The following is an 18,374-nucleotide window of genomic DNA, read 5'->3' as shown; positions in this document are numbered from 1 at the left end:
TAAAAAAGAAAAATATACACATATATATATGTACATGATATATATGTCTATGTATGTATTTTCTATAATATATACACATATACATGTGTATATATTATAGAAAAATTGGAAAACAGTAGAGAAAGAAAAAAAATCACCTATAATTCTACCAACCAATGAAAATCATTGACCACATTGGGAAAACATGAACTTGGCTTGTGCACGGCCCTGAAGGCTGCACTTCTAATGCCTCAAGGCCTCTAAGAGGCCTTCTGAGAAGGCTCTGTTCCTACCTCCTGACTCCCCCTCGGGACAAGGAACTTTCTGGCACAGTGGGCCTGGGAGAAGGGATGGGGCATGAGGCTAAGTGTGGCTCAGCCCTTGGTCTGTCTCTCTGGGAGAGGGGCCTGTTCCATGGTATACAAAGGTTAAAGGGAAAGTCTGAAGTGCTGGAAGATTAAGTTTAGGTGAGAGGATCATGTTAGAAATGCTACTATGGCCACACTCTTGGCTGTGTATGTATGTTTAATGGCGTTATAAAATATAATTTATGTATTATACAGTTTTCCCACTTAAAGTGGGCAATGCAGCAGTTTTGAGATGTGTTCACAGATATGTGCAAATGTCATGAGCCATCCATGGGTTGCTTGTGGGTCACCACGAATCGAAGCCTAGTGAACAGAAACATCTGATGTCTGGGAATGACCAATGGACATTTTCTCTGGTCAATTGCCCAGGGACAATTGTGAATTTCTATCTCACTCTGCCATGTTCCAAATAGCACCTGAGATGGGTGTGACCTGCCCAGATGCCAGTCTACCTGCTGGACTGCAAGACATCACGAAGCCAGCTGAGAACTTGGTGACTGGCAGCCATTCCTGCCCTGGAAACCTTATCCCTGCCTTTGATGTACCCCCTTAAATAAACCACCGGAGCCATCTTTCCTTTGTCTAGTTCCAGCTCTTGTGTGGACTGGATGCATCAGGGGCTCCGCTTTTGTAAATATATTTCTGACTCTTAGTCTTTTGTTCTTCACTAATTATATTTTAGACTTTAGTTTTCAGTAGCTTACAACCTTCTCAGCAAGAAGAACCCCCAATGAGACTCTGGCTATGGCTCCCCCATTATGCAACCATTACCACAGCCAATTTTAGGGCATTTATGTCACTTCAATGAGAAACCCTATACCCTGTAGCTATCACTCCTCTATTGCCTCAGCCACCCCCACCCCAGGGCCCTAAGCAATTACTATTCTTCTTTCTGTCACTATAGATTTACCTATTATGTTTCAAATAAATTCAAGTGTGTCTTAATCCCCATTGATCTGAATCTTGTGCATTTTTTCTCAAAGAGAAATAAAGAAGAACTTCCAATGCCAGGAAGATACCAGCCCAGCACTGTGGTCTGGCTTCTCACCTTCCAACTTCCTGGGGAAGAAGTTCATGGCCTATTCATGTTCAGAGAAACCTGCATGAACATGAACATGGTCCTTTGCCAGAGTAGAGGAGGTTCTATTGGATATAATGTGGTCAGAACCCAATTAGAAGAAAGGCAGGATGCCCCACCTACCACGATGCCCCAGCACCTCCCTGATTCCATCCTGGAAACTCAAGGCAGGAGGAGGACTCTGCTAGGAAACCACAATTTATGTGCCTTTTAGTCACTACATGTTACATGTTCAGGATCCTGCCAGGGGTTTGCAGAGACTTGCTCCTGCCGAGAGTTGCCCCTTTCAGCTGAGAACTTGGCGACTGGCAGCCATTCCTGTCCACAGAGATGCAGCAATGGAACTTCCCTAGAGATCTATCCATGGTGTCAACTTTACTGTCTTCCTTTAGCACAGTAGGAACTAATCTGGAAAACTGGCTATTCCCTACTACCTTTTAGCTCTTTCATATCAGTCCCTTGGAGCCATATGATTCTTCCTTCATACCCATCAACACATAGGTACTAATACATTCAGATTGAATCCCCTCTTTGCCCAGTCTCCTCCTTGGCCAGAGCCCTCATCACTCCATATTTAGAATACCGGGAAAGCTATCAAGAGAGATAACCCAAAACCCTGTATCTTAGCCATCAGTGCACTTTTTAGAAGTCACTCCAATCTTCTTCCTGGAAACCAAACTTGAGTGTTTGACATATCTTCCTCTCTGGAGTATGCAACTCTGAAGTTTTCCTAAAAATCTGTGATGTGCCAGGGTAGTAGATCTTGACCATCCCAGCCTGAGATGTAATGTGGGGTTGTAATAGAACATGTTGGTGCATGTTCTATCCCTAGCTAAGACAGGCCATGGCTTCATCTTTCAATCCCAAGCACCAGCAGTCCCTATCTGTAAGTGCCCTGTATGTGACAGCTGATGAGATGGGTGGCTAGAACCAGCACACCTACAACTAAAACAAGACAAGGGATGGCTAGAGAGGAGTCCTTGATTTTTTTTTTTTTTGCCACAGAATATTTATTTATTTATTTACAGTAGAATTCATTTTGACATATTGTACATAAACGGAGCACAATTTCTCATTCCTCTGGCTGTACCTGGTGCGGAGTCACTCCAGTAAGTATAATCATATATGTATATAGGGTAATAATGTCTGTCACATTCTATGATCCTTCTCATCCCTACAGCCCCACCTCTCCCTCACTCCCCTCTACACAAACCAAAGTTCCTTCTTTCTTCCCTATCCCCCCACCCCATTATGGATCAGCATCTGCTTATCAGAGAAAACATGCGGCTCCCTCTGATTTTAAGGTATTCAGAAAAGAAAACTTGCATAAACTTTTTCCATTTTTTGAGAGACCCTCTGTCCATCCCAGGCAGTTCTCCCCTTTTGAGAATATGGGGAAGCATGTGACACTAGCCTCCATGATATTGAAGGCAGGGTGGGGTTTAGGGGCTGTGGTGCACAGGTGGAACAAGAGGAGGTAGAGAGCAGATACCAGAGCTTTTCCCAGCAGCAGGAGCAGGTGGATATAGTTCTCTGGGCACACGGATCACACCACAATAAACCAAAGTTCTGGAAAGCAGGAACTACATCTGTCCTGGTCACTGTCCCAACTCCTAGCACCCAGCACGATACAGAGAGACATTCTACCAATATTTGAACCAACTTCACAGGCACTGGATGCAAATTAGGCACATTTTGCAGGATGTTATAAGAGAACTGCAAGCAGAATGAACAATAAAGGATCAACCTCCCAAGTGAACTTGACCATCTGCCCTCCTTACCTGACTTCAGCAGCAGGAGGCCCAGGGCACTGTGGTATCTTCCTTCTGGGATATGACTTTCCCTTTTCTGGGCTTTCACCTGTCCCAGTGCTTTCACCTGTCCGCTTGGGCTCTGTTCTCACCCTTTGATCACCTCCTTGGGAAACAGAGCTGTGGAGCTCTGCACACAGTGACACTCTAGAGACTGTGGGAGAGGTAGGGCAGGTTGCCACCCACCACTCCTTTTTAAAATTGCACAGTCCTGATGACTCAGCTAAGCTCATGTGTGCACAGCGAGGTTATCTCACCTGGACTTCAAACAGCAAACTGAACCATGTTGACCCCAGAGACATAGTGTTGAATGATCACTGATTGAGTCCCACCTAAATGGGGGGGATCCAGGACAAAGAAAAGACAATGTAATGGGGCATCCTGCATTGCCCAGGACATTACAGTTGTTCCCCCTTATATATGTTTTGGTTACCCACAGTCACCTGCAGTCTGAAAATATTAAATGAGTATGAAGTGGTTCACAAGTTTTAAATCATGTGCCATCCTGAGTAGCATGATGAAATCTCCCATTGTCTTGCTCCATCCCACCAAGGCATGTATTCACACTGAATGTGCCGCCCATCTTTCAGTCATTTAGACTTCTTAGTTATCAAATTGTGACAGCTGGGCATAGTTGTGCATGCCTATAATCCCAGCGGCTTGGGAGACAGGAGGATCTTGAGTTCAAAGCCAGCCTCAGCAACAGCATGGTGCTAAGCAACTCAGTGAGACCCTGTCCCTAAGTAAAATACAAAATAGGGATGGGGATGTAGCTCAGTGGTTGACTGCCCCTGAGTTCAATCCCCAATACCAAAAACAAAACCAAACAGAAAAACCAAACAAATTGACTGTGACAGTATTGCAGGGCTTGTGTTCAAGAAACCCTTATTTCAACAAGTATAGGGGTACAGGCCAGCAATGCCAGCGACTCAAGAGGCTGAGGCAAGAGGATTACAAGTTCAAGCAACACCAGCCTCCTAAACTTAGTGAGACCCTGTCTCAAAATTAAATAAGAATCAAAGGGGGAAGGGAGAGAATAGAAAGTTCGGTGGATTAGACAAAGGAGAATAAAGGGAAGTGAGGGGGGGGCAAAAATAGGAAAGACAGTGGAATGAATGTGACATAAATTTCCTATGTAGCTATATGAGTATACCACAGTGAATCTCAACATCATGCACATCCACAAGACTGTTAGCTTAATTAGAATAAGATATACTCCATGTTTGTAGAAATATGTCAAAATAGACTGTACTGTCATGTATAACTAAAATAAATAAATAAAAAATTTAAAAAAGAAGAAGAATCAAAGGAGGGATGGGAATGTAGCTCACTGGTAGTGTACCGTTGAGTTCAATCCTCAGATCCTCAGTAACACACACACACACAAAAAAAAAAAAAAAAAAAGAAAAGAAAAAGGAAAAAAATCCTTATTTCATAATGGCACCAAAGCAGGAGTAGAGATGCTGGTAACTTTATTATATTGCTGTGCTACAAATGCTAAATTATATTATTAGTTATTGCTGTTAATCTTTCACTGTCTAATTTATAAACTTTATCATAAGTGTGTACATATAGGAAAAAACAGTATATACAGGGTTCAATACTGTCCGTGGTTTGAGGCATTCATGGAGTAGGGAGCTAGGACTGTATTCCCCTCAGATAAGGGGAGACTGTTGTATAGCTAAGGTCTAGTGAAAAGTAATAGATTTAAAAAAAAATTAAAAGCTCTATCTCTTGCATTCTAATTAAGATAACAAGAATATTAGTACTTTGCTCTGGGACTGTGCCTTAGAGTCACTGATCTTGGATTATAAAACAGGCATAACTGCAGTGTGTTAATTAACCGTCCAGGAACAGCCCCTTTTTTAATAGCAGGTATTGAATGAGCACAAAGAAAGGTGTTCCGGTTAGCCCACAGTAAAATCAGGCATTGTCTGCTGGTGGGATTTCAAAGGATGAGACAAACCATGGTACAAGCAAATTCGCCAAGGAGCCACGACTCATGAAACTCGACTTTCCTTTTCACTCATTTAAGGCAAGAATCAGAGTAGGCAAAGGCCTTGTCCCAAGTCAACTGTGAGGATTAGATTTGTGGCCAAAGAACGCTTTTTCGGTTGTCATTGAACGTGTTGTTCGTCCCCCGTCTCCCCTTTCCTCCCACCCTCGGTTTATTTAACTCTGTGCAGGATCTGGAGCCTTATATAAGCTCTCTGGTAATCCCGTCCCCAGAGCACAGAAGAGCCACGACTGCACCGGAGCTGCGTCCATCTGCTTCAACCTGTCTCCCAGGCCTCAACACCTTTTTCCAACTCAATGAGCCAAGAGAAGGGGTGGAGCTCTGGAGCCCGACCAATCAGAGTCCAGCGCCTACTCTAATCTGCCTAGCTCCGCCCACACGCTCCCCTCCCAGACTGAGCTCCCCCAGATGTCCACAGCCCAAGGCTGGAGCGACTAGGAAGACCAGGTGTCCAGACTAGACCACACTCAGAGTGCAGTTTGGGGTGGGGTCGGTGGAAGCAAACATCGCCCAATATGAAGAGAGGAACTGTTCACAGGGAACTCAAAGCCATTCTGGTTAGCGGTGGGCCTGTGTGGGGGAGGGGTTGCACTAGGCAGATGACAGAGCTCTCCCTTGACTCTCACGGTTTCTCTGATGGCCACCCAGCACATAAAAGGAAGAGAGGGACTGTATCAACTCAGCTCCACCGAGCTGACCAGGAGCTAAGGTCATGCCATAAGCCTCCAGTTTAATCCTCTCACTTCATAGTTCGGAAACTGAGGTGGGAGGGAGGGAGTCATTCTAGGTCAAGTGGCCAGGCAGTAGCACATTTGGAATAAAGGGAGAAAAGAATCACACCATAATCCTTGTGGGGTTGGGGGGTGTCCTCAGCTGAGTACCAGTGTTCTTCATGGATGACTCAACTTTGGGGTGCATCAGAATCACCTAGGGAACTTATTAAACCCAAAGTTTCTGATTTAGGAGGCCTAGGGTGGAGCTGGAGAAGCTCTGGTTTTAACAAGTTCTCAGTGGCCACTGGAGCTATGGTTTAGGGACCACGCTTTGAGACTCCTGCTCTAGATTAGAGTATGAGCCTTAAGAAGACCAAGTTACCTGTCCTGCACACTAGGTATTCCTTGAGCACTGAGCTCACTTCAGGCAGATGCAAGGATCCCACTGACCATTGTTGAATGAATATTTGTGCCTGAGGTGGGAAGACATGGCCTCTGTGCAGGAGCAAGAGAAAAATCATCTCCAGGTAACAGAGAATAGAGAATCCCAGAGCCTCTAGGGAGATGGATCCAATGGTTCTGGATCCACAACCACCATGATACCACCAGAAATGTGAAATAAATGCTATAGCTTCAGGGCTACCTGCTCCTCACCTGCTGGCCAGGACTGTGAAAGACTTAGCAACTCAATCCTCAAATTTTGCCAACTCTCTTTTCTGAGGAGCTTCCAAATAAATCCCCTAACCCTCCCGCACAGCTTGCATGCTGTAATTTAAACTCTCAGCCAGAAACATAGAGCAGCTCTGCTCTGAAGCTTGAAGCCTCATTGGGCAACCTTCTGTCCCCTCAAAACAGACCACTGAAGCCTAGGATCCCCTTCATTTCCCACTTCAAAGTCCTGTTCTTACTCCTTTAGGAGCCAGCAAAATCTCACCCTTTGAGCTGAATGTATTTACATCCTCCTCTGGGTTGTGACCCAGAGGCCTTCTGCTCTGGTGGGCAGAGTCTGAGGGTGATAGAGCTTCCTCTGGTACCACTCTGAGCATTTTCTATTGTTTAACTGATTTCATCTTTAAAACATTCCCAGTTTACAGATGAGAAAACTAAGGCTGAGTCACTTGTTCAAAGTCAAATTGCCAATAAGTGAGGGAGGCTTTCAAATCTAGCCAGCCCGATGCCACAACCCACACTGTACCCTTCCCTAGGCTATCTCTAGTCTTTATGCTCTGTTACTTGGGGAAGGTTTCTCTGTGCAGTGAAACTGTGTGGCAGGGGTGATCCCTTTTCAACCTTAAGTCTTCACTGTATCTTTCTATAAAAAGGTACCTGACAAATCACAGGTATTGAGTACCATGGTAGATAAGTGAAAAAAAGCAAGTGCAGAAAAATGTATAGACTTAACACCATTTGTGTGGAGCAAAGAATACAAACATCCACAGTGAAGATTATCTCTGGAAGTTCACCTGAGACACTGGTAACAATGGCCCCTGCAAAGAAGAAACCGGGCAACAAAGGAGAGGGTAAGAGCAAAATTGCACTGAATAGGGGTCGGGGGGTGCAGCTCAGTGGTAGAGCATATGTCTAGCATGTCAAGCCCTGGGTTGCCTCCCTAGCACTGCAGAGGAGGAAATGTATTAACTTTTGTACCTTGGGAAAACTAGTTTGTTTGTTTGTTTTTTTTTTTTTTTTTGTACTAGGAATTGAACCCAGGGGCACTTAACCACTGAACCACATCCCAGCCCTTTTTATATTTTATTTAGAGTCAGGGTCTCGCTAAGTTGCTTAGGGCCTCATGAAGTTGCTGAGGCTGGCTTTGAACTTGTGATCCTTCTGCTGCGGCCTCCTGAGCCGCCCAGTGGAAAAACAATCTACTCAAGCACAAATAATTCTACATTTTTAAAACATGAAAAGCCATAAGGGTGACAGGGTTTTTCCTGTGAGTCCATTTCCTCAGTGATTCAGATGCTGCACAACACCAGAGCCTCACAGATCATGCTCCAGCAGCCATGCCTGGGACGGCTGCTGCATGACTTTCTTCTGCCCAAGAAGCCTGTGGGACAAAGGTTAATCCAGAAATCCATGGCACCTGATGACCAAAAGCCCAGAAAAAAATGTGTAACTGGGTAAACTAAGCCATCTGGGCGGTTGGGAAACAGTGGCCGCCAGAGAACTAGTATCCATGTGGAGGCCATAATCTCCTGCTTTCACCTCTGCAGATGACAGTGTTTGTGTTTCTATCCTGGACCTCCTTTGAATTTTACACCTGTACACCCACCTGCTAACTTGACTTTCTCAGAGTCTCTAAACCTGCGGTGCATCTGAAATTGCATTGTGCGTTTGTCCCCTAAACTGTGCTTCCTTTCAGGGTTCTCTCTCACAGCAACTGGGACTGTCTTCAAGTGCCAAGCCCAAGACCCAGGAGAGGTCCTTGAAACTCTTCTCCTTCATGCCACCCACATATATCACATATCACCATCAAGTTCCTGCAGCTCTATTTCCAAAATATATCTCGAATTCATCTCTGCCACCACACCCCAATCCAGGTGCCTGTGGCCTCTCCCCTGGACTACTGTAAAGTCCCCTTCCTGGTCCCCTCACCCTTGCTTTGTCCCTCGAACACTCCACTCTGCAGCCAGAGTCATATTTTGGACTTGACCTTGTCACACCCAAGATAAAATCCTTGAAGAGCTCCCCAGTGCCCTTGAGATGAAGCAATACTGGTAAATGACCTTCAAGGCCTGGGCCCAGCCACACCCCTCTGCACCACTGCACCTTCAGTTTTGGGGTTTTTTATTTTTTATAGTTGTAGATGGACAGTGTGCCTTTATTTTATTTTATTTTTTATGTGGTGCTAAGGATCGGACCCAGTGCCTCACACATGCTAGGCAAGCTCTGCCTTTGAGCTACAGCCCCAGCCCAGGGCCTTTAGTTTTTCCCCTCCCTCCTACCACAGGGCTCCTGAAAGGTTGTTCCCTCTCAACCTCCTTAATTTCTACTCAGCCTTCGGATTTCAGACCAAGCATCTCTCCTTCTGGACAATTCTCCTGACCTATTCCAGCATGATGCACCTGTAATTTCTGGCCATTGAAACTGCCACACTTTCTTTGTGACTATGTAACTAATATAGCCTCCCCTACTACACTGAAGTGCCATTGGGGTACTGACCATGTCTGCTTTGGCTCCCCTCTGGATCCCCAGGGCCTGGCATTTTTTGGATGTTCAGTAAATACTTATTGAATGTATATAAAATTTCTTTGGGTAGCAGTGTAGAAAATTATCAGAACTTCTGTACAAAAAGATGGCTGAATTTTCCTTGAAGAGTAATAGCTTGCTTCTCAGTCTATTTTATACAGAAGGATCATAAGATGCAGGAAAAGCTTGAGTGGATAGCATGTGGCAAGTTTTCCCCCAAGAAGACTAGACAGCCAGTGTTGGAGACCCACTGCCAATTTCAGGGTTTGATCTAAAAAGATGAGGATCAGACTCAGCTGCCCTCTGAGGGAGACTCCCCTCCCTCAAGCCCAGGCACGAGTCGGAAAATGCTCCTAAAATCTTAATAAAGTACTAGCTGACCATGACTCAGCACATATGTGGTCTTGGCTAAGCACCTTACAGGGCTGAGGGCCCAATTGTTTTTCCAGAACAAAGGCCAAGAGGGTGCACATAGCCCTGCCACCGCTGAGCAGGGCCAGGATCTGGCTCTATCTACATGTGAGGATTCCTCTCTCTGTAGAGCGGTGTGACATTTTCTGATGGTGACTCAGACTCACAGTAGTGTCAGAACCTTGTGCTCCTCCTGGGAGATGTCTGCTACTTTGGGGTGGGAAACTGTGGGGGCAGAAGGAGTCCAGGAAAATCCATGGCGCCTCATGCCCCTCAGATGCCATGCCAGAAAGGTGGGGCTCGGAGGGTCTACAAAGCTTCCTCCCCCAGGCCCCAAGCCTGTCTCCTCCCAACCCTCCCTGCTCCCCCAGTCTGTCCTCTTCTCCCTGGGGGAAGGAGAGGAACACCCAGTGAAAATAAGGAAACAGATGGCTTCTCCTCCATTCCAGGCTGGCCTGCTAAGGCAACCCAGAACAGGACTGTTTCCACAGCTGACTCCCTGTTAGCAGCTGCCCAAGCCTCGGGCTCCTGGGGACTTCCTGATAGAACAGCCCTGCTGGCTCCAGCTACAAGCTGGCCCAGGAGGGGTGAGGCAAACCCTGTGGGGACTTCCCTGGAACTCTGTAGAACCCAGCCAGGGAACAGCCTCTCCCCTCTCAGCCACTGCCCCTGAACCTTGGTGGCTGGGCCATGGAAATTGTTCTGCACTAGCCAAAGGCCTTGTTTATCTCCATGCAGGACTGGGAGCCAAGCCTGGAGAACAGCTTGGAGCCAGCAAAGGAGAGAAAGTGCAAATAAGTTTGTAGGCAAAACCAAATAAGAGTGAAAGAGAGTAAAAACATTGTGGGGGACAACCTCCTGGGGGAGGGAGGACTCAGGGAAGGGAACATTGCCATCTCCTCTGGAGGGTCTCCCCGAGCCCCTGACTTCTACATGTCAGGAGGGACAGATAGAAGGCACGCAATTTGGTACTGCACAGTGATGAAGATGGGTGGGGCATCAGGAGCCAGCATGGCTGGTGACCAGGTCTTCAGAGCCTGCTCGGAATCCCAGCCCTGCCACTTTCCAGCCATGGTACCCCAAGACAGTGACTCTGCTTCTCCAGGCCTCAGTCTCCATCACCTGGAGTGAAGGGTCTGGCTGGAGGAAGGGGAGGACCACATGGGTGGGCTGGCTGGCCCTGCAGCATCTACAGAGGGGACAGATACTTTCACAGTGTTTAAAGGCCACTCAAACTCATTTATACAACCTAAGATAGAGTCAACCTGGCGGGGAAACAAATTTCATTTATTGGGGGCTAATTAGGATTGTGATCCAGGAAAATAGATTCAAGAGGTCTTGAAAATATGCTTTGGGGTTTTATAAAATAGTGACTGTATTTATAGCTTTAAACCACAGGAGCCTGGAAATTAGAGGATTTGATAGTCAGGAATTAGGATTGGTGCTGTCAGAAGTTAAACTGTTATGTACAAAGTGGTGTGGGCTGGATCTGTGGGTGCCTGGGTAGGGTGTGTCTGTTGTATAGAAGGTCAGCAAAGTTTAACAATGTTTCAAAGATCAATTGGCACTCAGACATGGTCATATCTGTGGCTCAGTTCAAAGGCTTTGTTGCAGATGTGTCTGAGATCTGATTAATAATGGCCTCCCAACTCTGTTTTTAAGGGCCTGAACCAAAACTACTCAATTTTTGTACACAAATTTTTAGTTCTAGATGGACACAGTACCTGTATTTTATTTATTTATTTTTATGTAGTGCTGAGGATCAAATCCAGTGTCTCACATGTATTAGACAAGCGCTCTACCACTAAGCTACTACCCCAGCTCTTCAAACTACTCCATTTAAAAAAAAATTTATTTTTTTGGCTAGAACCCAGGACCTCATGCATGCTAGGCACATTACCTCTGAGCTACACCTAAACTCCATTTTTATTTTCTTCCCCTTGATACCTCCATGCAGGTTTTAAGTCCTATAATGCAAGAAGGGTAAGAGACTCCAACTTGTAAGGTTCATGTGTGAATGCTCTGGAGTTTCATTTGAAGCCCTGTCCCATCTCATACTGCCAATTAAAATAGGAGCTACTCTGTTTTCCACCAGTTTTAAATTACCAGGGGGTGGGGTGGGGAACCAAGTGGAGCAAGTTCATGACCCATCAGGGAAAAGCATTCCTTTCTGTGGACTTTCGATCCTTGGCACTCTCTGAGCAGAGACTCCTATTTCAGTGGATAATAGGAGTGGGCCATCTAATACACCTACTTGATTTCCTTCCCACCATTAGCCACACTCTGCACCTCTCTGTCCTCAGCTGGTTTTTCCTCCGCAATGTGCTTGCTGGTCTGAAAACTTTCTCAATAGCGTGTAACGGGATAGCTCTTGTAACTGGGCCTCATGGAGCAACCTGAGCAGGCTTTCTTGTCTGGAACAGTATTGAGAGTGCTGGCTGTGCTTCATGGCCAGCAGCCCTCAGGGCTAGGGTCAGAGTCCCCAGGAATGCCCTCTGGGTTGTTTTATCCTGGTGGGGGTTAGTTTGAGGGTAGGCTGGTGATGTGCCTCAGTGGTACAGCATTTGCCAAGCATCTACATGGTCCTGGGTTCATTCAACCCCCAGCATCACAATAAAAAACTCTTGAGGCAACTCTGAAATGAAGATGTTCCACTGTGTCCCTGAGAACAGCCTTCCAGAGACAGTCTGGAAAGTCCTGTTCTGTGGGGCACATAAAGGGAAGGGGGCATGTCTGCTTTCCCCTCAATGCTAACTCTGGAAATGGGAAACTCAATGCTATCTGGAAAAATGGGAAAGTAAATGCACTGGGTCCAAAGTGTTTCTCATACTTTCCAAAAGCTCTAAGTCTCTTCAACCCTAATAGAAGCAGGTAGTAACACGTGTGACTGCAAAATCAGCCCCGGTGCAGCCCAGGCTGATCCTCCACAGGGAAAGCCAAGCTCAGCCTGAGCTGCAGAGGACTAACCTCCTCAGCTGGGTGGAGGGCTGGAGGCTGTCCACTCCCAGCCTCTCTGAAGTGTACTACATGGCTCTCTGATGCTCTATGAAGGCACTAGAACCTTCTGCTCCTGGCCATGGCTTCTCACAGCCTTCACAGGTCATGGAGCGGAGCCCAAGGCCCAGCTAAGCCAGATATCCAAGCACATTGCAGGGACACTCGACCCTTCCAGGGCTTCAATATGTGTCTGGACAGCCACCACCTCTGTGAGGAAGACCAGAGAAGCCCTGGACTGTGACACCGGGGTAGGAAGTTGTGACACGGAGTAGGAAGTCCCTTACCTCATTGTTTCGTGTAATACAATTGCCCAGAAGTAAGAGATAGCTTTTTCTATTTTAAAGAAAATTAAAAATGAAGCTCAGAGAGTTTAGGTTGTTTGTTCAAGTTATCCCAGCTAGTAAGTTCCAAAAAGACATTCATATTCTGTCTGTTCATCAACCTTCCCAACTGCTAAATGCAGCAAAAAAAACGCCTGCTTCTGACCTGAATAAGATTCATGGTCCCAGTTTGTAGGTTAGCTAGAGCATTTTCTAGAAAGTCTTTTAACCCCTCATAGAGGAATATTAATATTTTTTTTCCTTAATGTGAGCCCCCTCAATTAGTCATGGGACAACCTAACGTTTGTGGCTTTGCAATGGCTGGATTATGCACTAAACAGGGCTATCCTGCCATTCAACAAAAGGAGAGACACAGGCAGGGGGTGAGTGGGCCTCCAGATCTGGCTGAAGGAATGGTTAGGGCCAGACTGTGAGAGAGTGAACACTGCTCTTTGTAGGGAGAAAGGATGACCCTCCCCCAAGAAAGTAAATAAACCATGATGGCAGAGGAAGCAGTTCTGCTTGAGCCTGATTTCACAATCCGGTTTTTAGTTATATAACCAAGGATAGGACTATACAGCTTTTCCTGGGGTACCCACCAACACCCCCTCAGGAGAGGGTATGGCTGAATTCTAGGCAAAGCTTTGGTTCCCTTTAGGGGGAACTGCTGAGGAACTACTTCCTGTTGCTGCCTCTCCTCTACCACACAGCCCACAGGAGTCTCTGCTAAAGCCCTTAGGCTTGACTGCAGAACCACCCACCAGTGACCTCGGATAGCCAGCTGGGCTGGGCAGTGACCCTCCTGTCTCTCTCTACCCAGAGCCCTTGACCTCTGTCTCAGGCTTGTTGTCCCTCACCCCAACTCAGAGCCAAGGTCTTTATTTGCAGCTGTCCTTAGTGGAACCTGCATAGGTTGTTGGACCACAAAGCCCCTAACCAAACTGACCACTCCCCGCCTACACATTTCCTATCCTTTTGGGCTTCTTAACCACAGAATCATCCCATAATACAGCTGCAAGGAAACCTGCCAATTGCCGGGGCTGACTCCCTCATTTTAACAAGGAGGTCCAGGGAGAGGACCCATTTTAATTATTGAGCTGAGACTTGAGCTGAGTCTTCTTCCTAGGCCCTTCCTCTTTCAACATCACCATCACTCTGTCACTTCTCAAAGGAATGAACTGATTGGTAGGATCTATGACCTTAGCAGAGCTGGGCTTTGAGCACAAGATTCTAGAGGCCCCTCAAATCGCATGCCCTCCACAGCAGTGCTCACTCCAGTCCCGAGTGGCTGTGCTCTGTGCTCTGTCCTCAGCAGCGCTGGCCAGCACATACTGCCCACTCTTATTTTAACACACAGTTGTGCTTCATGCTTTTGAGTCTCTCTGCAGGAGAACTGAGAAATAGTCTGAGGACAGTCTCTATTGTTCACTTATCTGTACCTGGGCCAAGATACCAGGAAAAAAAAGAATCAAGGTGAAAGGTGAGCAGTGACCATGCCTGGGCATGTTTGCTCTTCAATGGATGGGTGAAGAAACACTCACATGGTGACAGAGGAGCTCCCTGTGGGTCCCACTTGCGTGAATGTGGATGTTAGGCAGGAACCTCGCACCACCGGAGGCTTGGGAGAGGCACTCCACTTCCTCCCATTGTCAGGATGCCCTTTCTCTAAAGGTCCCTCTGCCCACAGAGCCCTCACCATGGACATTCCCACATCTGTAAGCCTGCAGCCAGCCTGCTTAAGGCATAGCTGAGAGGCAGTGGGATCACCCAGGGAGCATGGGAGTAGTTTGTTGTGGATGGTATTGGGTTTCACTCTCTTGTGGAGCAGTTATTTTCTGTGGAAGGTCTTCTTTTTCTGGAAAGAGGGGTGCAGTAGTAGCTTGGGGTCCTCACTTACAGGCTGGGCTAGTTTATCCCGTGGGTGATTCAGACCTGATTGGCCCATACACTACAAACCTGGACATAAAATCATCCATGCCAGGCACACACGTGCCTCATGGGTCTTACTCTTCTCTTGGCTTTCTGCAGCCAGCCCAGATCCCTAGCTCCCCAGGTATAATGGAACATAAGGCCCTCTTTTCACCTAACATTCCCTTTCTCTTTAATGCTTTATTTTTTTTTCCATAGCACACTTCATCTTCTAGTATAATTTATATCTTACAATTTTATTTACTGCCCCCACCAAAACAAACAAAAACACTACAGACTCAATGAGGGCACATTCCCTGCTGTGCTCCAATTTCTAAGCATTGTCCACAATTCCCAAGAAAACATGAAATCATCACATGACCTTCCTCAAAGCTGAAATTTGGGAAAGAAAAATTTTGCTGAACACACACAGTTTTGTTTTGTTTGTTGTTGTTTTTCCCCCCTCTCCAACTAAATCAGACCAAGTGGGGCCAGTAAAGGCTCCTCCTTTCTGAAAAAAGCAACCATCATTCCAGAAAACAATGTTACTCTCTGGGGTGGTGTGGTTTCCTGAAACTGTTTATTTTCGCTTTTGCAGAAATCCAAGGAGGCTGCAGAGCAGCACAGAAAAAAAAAAAAAAAAACCAAAAAACATAAATCCTCAAATGTCGTGCTCAACAATTTCCCATAGTACAGGTCATACATTGCAACAGAGGCACTGCCCTGAGGTTATGTGCCAGAAGCTTGGGTACCCCTTCTCTCACATCCACACCTGCTGAGCCCCCAGATCCTTCAGTACAAGCGGGGTGGGTGGGGGTGTTCAGGGGCGGATCTAGGCCTTGTGGAGCCTCAAGTGTAAACAGCGGAGGTGGGGAGTGGGGAGGAGGCGGGGCGAGGCAGAAGTTTAAGCAGGATGGCTTGGAATAAACCTGACCCTGCCAGAGAGGGAGGCCGACAGATGGCTCACAGCCCCTGGCTTCTAGGACACTAGAACTCTTAACCTCCGGCGTCTCCTCTTGCTTGTGCCGCGCGCTGTGCTGCCCTCCCGAGGGAAGTGGAGAGGGGCGGGTGCTGGGCAGCGATGACAATTAGACATCTTTCAATGTGATCAGTATTAGGACTTGAGTGACAAGTTCATTTCACAGTGGAAGCGAGACGCACCCCTGGAAGCAAGGGGACTCGTGTGCATTCCTCTGTCAGCAGCCCTGGGATGCCCACCCTCCGTCCCGGCCCTGGAATTCCTAACCCAAAGTCCCAAACCGGCTGAGGCCTCTTCCCCCGGGATGCGTGCATTTGCGGGCCAGACTCCGGATGGCTGTGTGCGAGGGGCGCCAAGCAAAGCCCTTCGGTTCTGGGAGGTAGCCGGGGGTGGCTGGCCCCAGAAGTATGAAGTGACCTGCAAATCTTATTGCACTCTTGGCGCGAAGGCGCAAGCGGACCGCGATTCCCAGCCCTCCGCCCCCCCCCTCCGTTGCGGTTCCCGCGCGCGCGGACCGGCATCCGCGTGTGCGTCCTAGGAGCGCGGGCCCTGGCTGTCCCGGGAGCTTACGGTCTCGGATTGCGGGCTCCGGAGGCGGCAAGCGTGCGGTCCCTCCGACTCCCCAGCTCCTCCTGGGCCTGTCGGCTGGCCTCCGGCGTACAGTCTCCGCCCAGACCCGGCCTCTGACACAGGGGGGCGTTCCCTAGCCAGGCCTACCCTGGTTCTGTCCCGCCCCGCCGGGTTACCTGAGCGACGCCAGGAAGTCTCACCTCCCCGACCATCCATCTGCGCTTGGGAAAAACTGTCTTCTCAAAGGGGCTGTCCGGGGACCCGATACAGAACTGGAGACAAACGCTTATTTATTTATTTAAACTTTAAGTTGTCGATGGACCGTTATTTTATTTATTTACATGCTAGGTAAGCACTTTCATCTTTCTGGCAATTCATTGTTATTTGTATTTTACAAACGAACTGGTCTTTGATGAATATAAAATCAAGTCTGACTTTCAACACAGTCTGAGAAGCACTAGTCTGACCCACTCTGAGGGCTTGATGGTGAGGACTAATGACACTGCGCGCTGGGAGAGCAACTGGGAGTGAATCAGCTTCCAGACAGAAGGAGGTCGGGGCCCAGACATGGGCTTTGGTTTAATCTCCAGATGGACACTGTTAGAAAACTTGCCCATTCACCTCTCTCAATATCTCTCCTTATCTCCTGAACACCCTGCCAACACCCTCACGTACTCAGAAGTACAGTTGTTTCAACCAGAGATTCTCAAGATCTCATCAGACAAACCAATCCCTTAGGATGCCTTGTACAGGGCCTGTGATCAATTTTAAGCTTTGATCTTCAGCACAAATAACTTCAGAATAAAGCTTACCACCACCACCAGCCACCCACCCTTGGTCCCCAACCTTCCTGCTCATCCTAGCCCAAGAACTCTCCATTTTAAATTAATATAGGCAGTTTGGGGCCATCAAATACATTCAACTCATTCCTACCCACAATCTTTGTCATATGGTGCTTCAGGGCAGGATACCCTCCTCCATCCAAACACGGAATCTCCTGTGCTTTAGTTCCACACCCTCCCACATACGCCTTCTCTTGCACCTGCAGTCTCTGGCATCTCTGTATTCCTTCAAATCTTGCAGTCTGGGAGAATTTCCTTCCAGCCCTCCAAATTGTTCAATTTGGACAGCTCTGCCTCTGGCCATTTCACCGAAGAACTCAAATTTGTTACTCGTAAAACTGAAGTGATGATGAAAATATTCTAAAAGTAGATGCAGGCAATGGATGCATTACCACAACTGTGAATATACTAAAACACAGAATTGTACAAACTAAGAAGGTGAATTTGGGGCTGGGAATGTAGTCATTGGTGGAAAACTTGGCCTACAAAGATCTCTAGCACTGCATAAATAGATAAAGAGAGTGATTTTTTTTCAGGGGGGGGGCACTGGGCATTGAACTCAGGGACACTTGACCACTGATCACATCCCCAGCCCTATTTTTTGTGTTTTATTTAGAAACAGGGTCTCATTGAGTTGCTTAGTGTCTTGCTTTTGCTGAGGCTGGCTTTGAACTTGTAATCCTCCTGCCTCAGCCTCCTATGCTGCTGGGATTACAGATGTGTGCCACTGTGCCCAGCTAAGAGACTGAATTTTATGGTATGTAAATTACATTTCAAGAAAGCTGTTATTTTATTTAAAAACAAAACTGTCATCACATGGCAACCTCACTTCTCACTTCAGTATCCTCATATCCCCCTCCTTGGTTAACCATCCATTTGGCATAGGCTATAAAATTTAAAATAGTTCAAGATATCTCCAAGTTCAACTTACATATTGGCCATTGATAAATAATATTTTATTTAGAGACAGGGTCTCACTGAGTTGCTTAGCAGCTTGCTTTTGCTGAGGCTGGCTTTGAACTCATGATCCTCCTGTCTCAGCCTCCTGAGCTGCTGGAATAACAGGCATGTGCCACCAAGCCAGATAGCCTTCCCCATTTTTGGTGAAAAGCCACTGAAAGGTTTATGGACCAAGAGTAGGTATAGCATGAGCTCTAGAATAAGTTACATTTTTAAACAATCCGAACAA

General features: G+C 47.0%; 1 protein-coding gene across 1 annotated transcript in view; it reads right to left on the bottom strand.

Moving 5' to 3' along the window:
• The window catches only part of Srp9 (signal recognition particle 9), a 47,476-nt gene that overhangs the window by 836 nt on the left and 28,266 nt on the right, over positions 1-18,374 (bottom strand). The window contains exon 3 of the mRNA XM_078022912.1: positions 3,494-3,568. Within this exon, the coding sequence (XP_077879038.1) occupies positions 3,551-3,568 (18 nt within the window). The 3' untranslated portion in view covers positions 3,494-3,550. The remainder of the gene's footprint in view (positions 1-3,493; positions 3,569-18,374) is intronic.

Source organism: Ictidomys tridecemlineatus, chromosome 10 (assembly GCF_052094955.1).
Source record: "Ictidomys tridecemlineatus isolate mIctTri1 chromosome 10, mIctTri1.hap1, whole genome shotgun sequence".
NCBI lineage: Eukaryota > Metazoa > Chordata > Mammalia > Rodentia > Sciuridae > Ictidomys > Ictidomys tridecemlineatus.
Note: the sequence above shows the minus strand (reverse complement) of the source record. Positions and strands in the feature narration are given on the sequence as shown.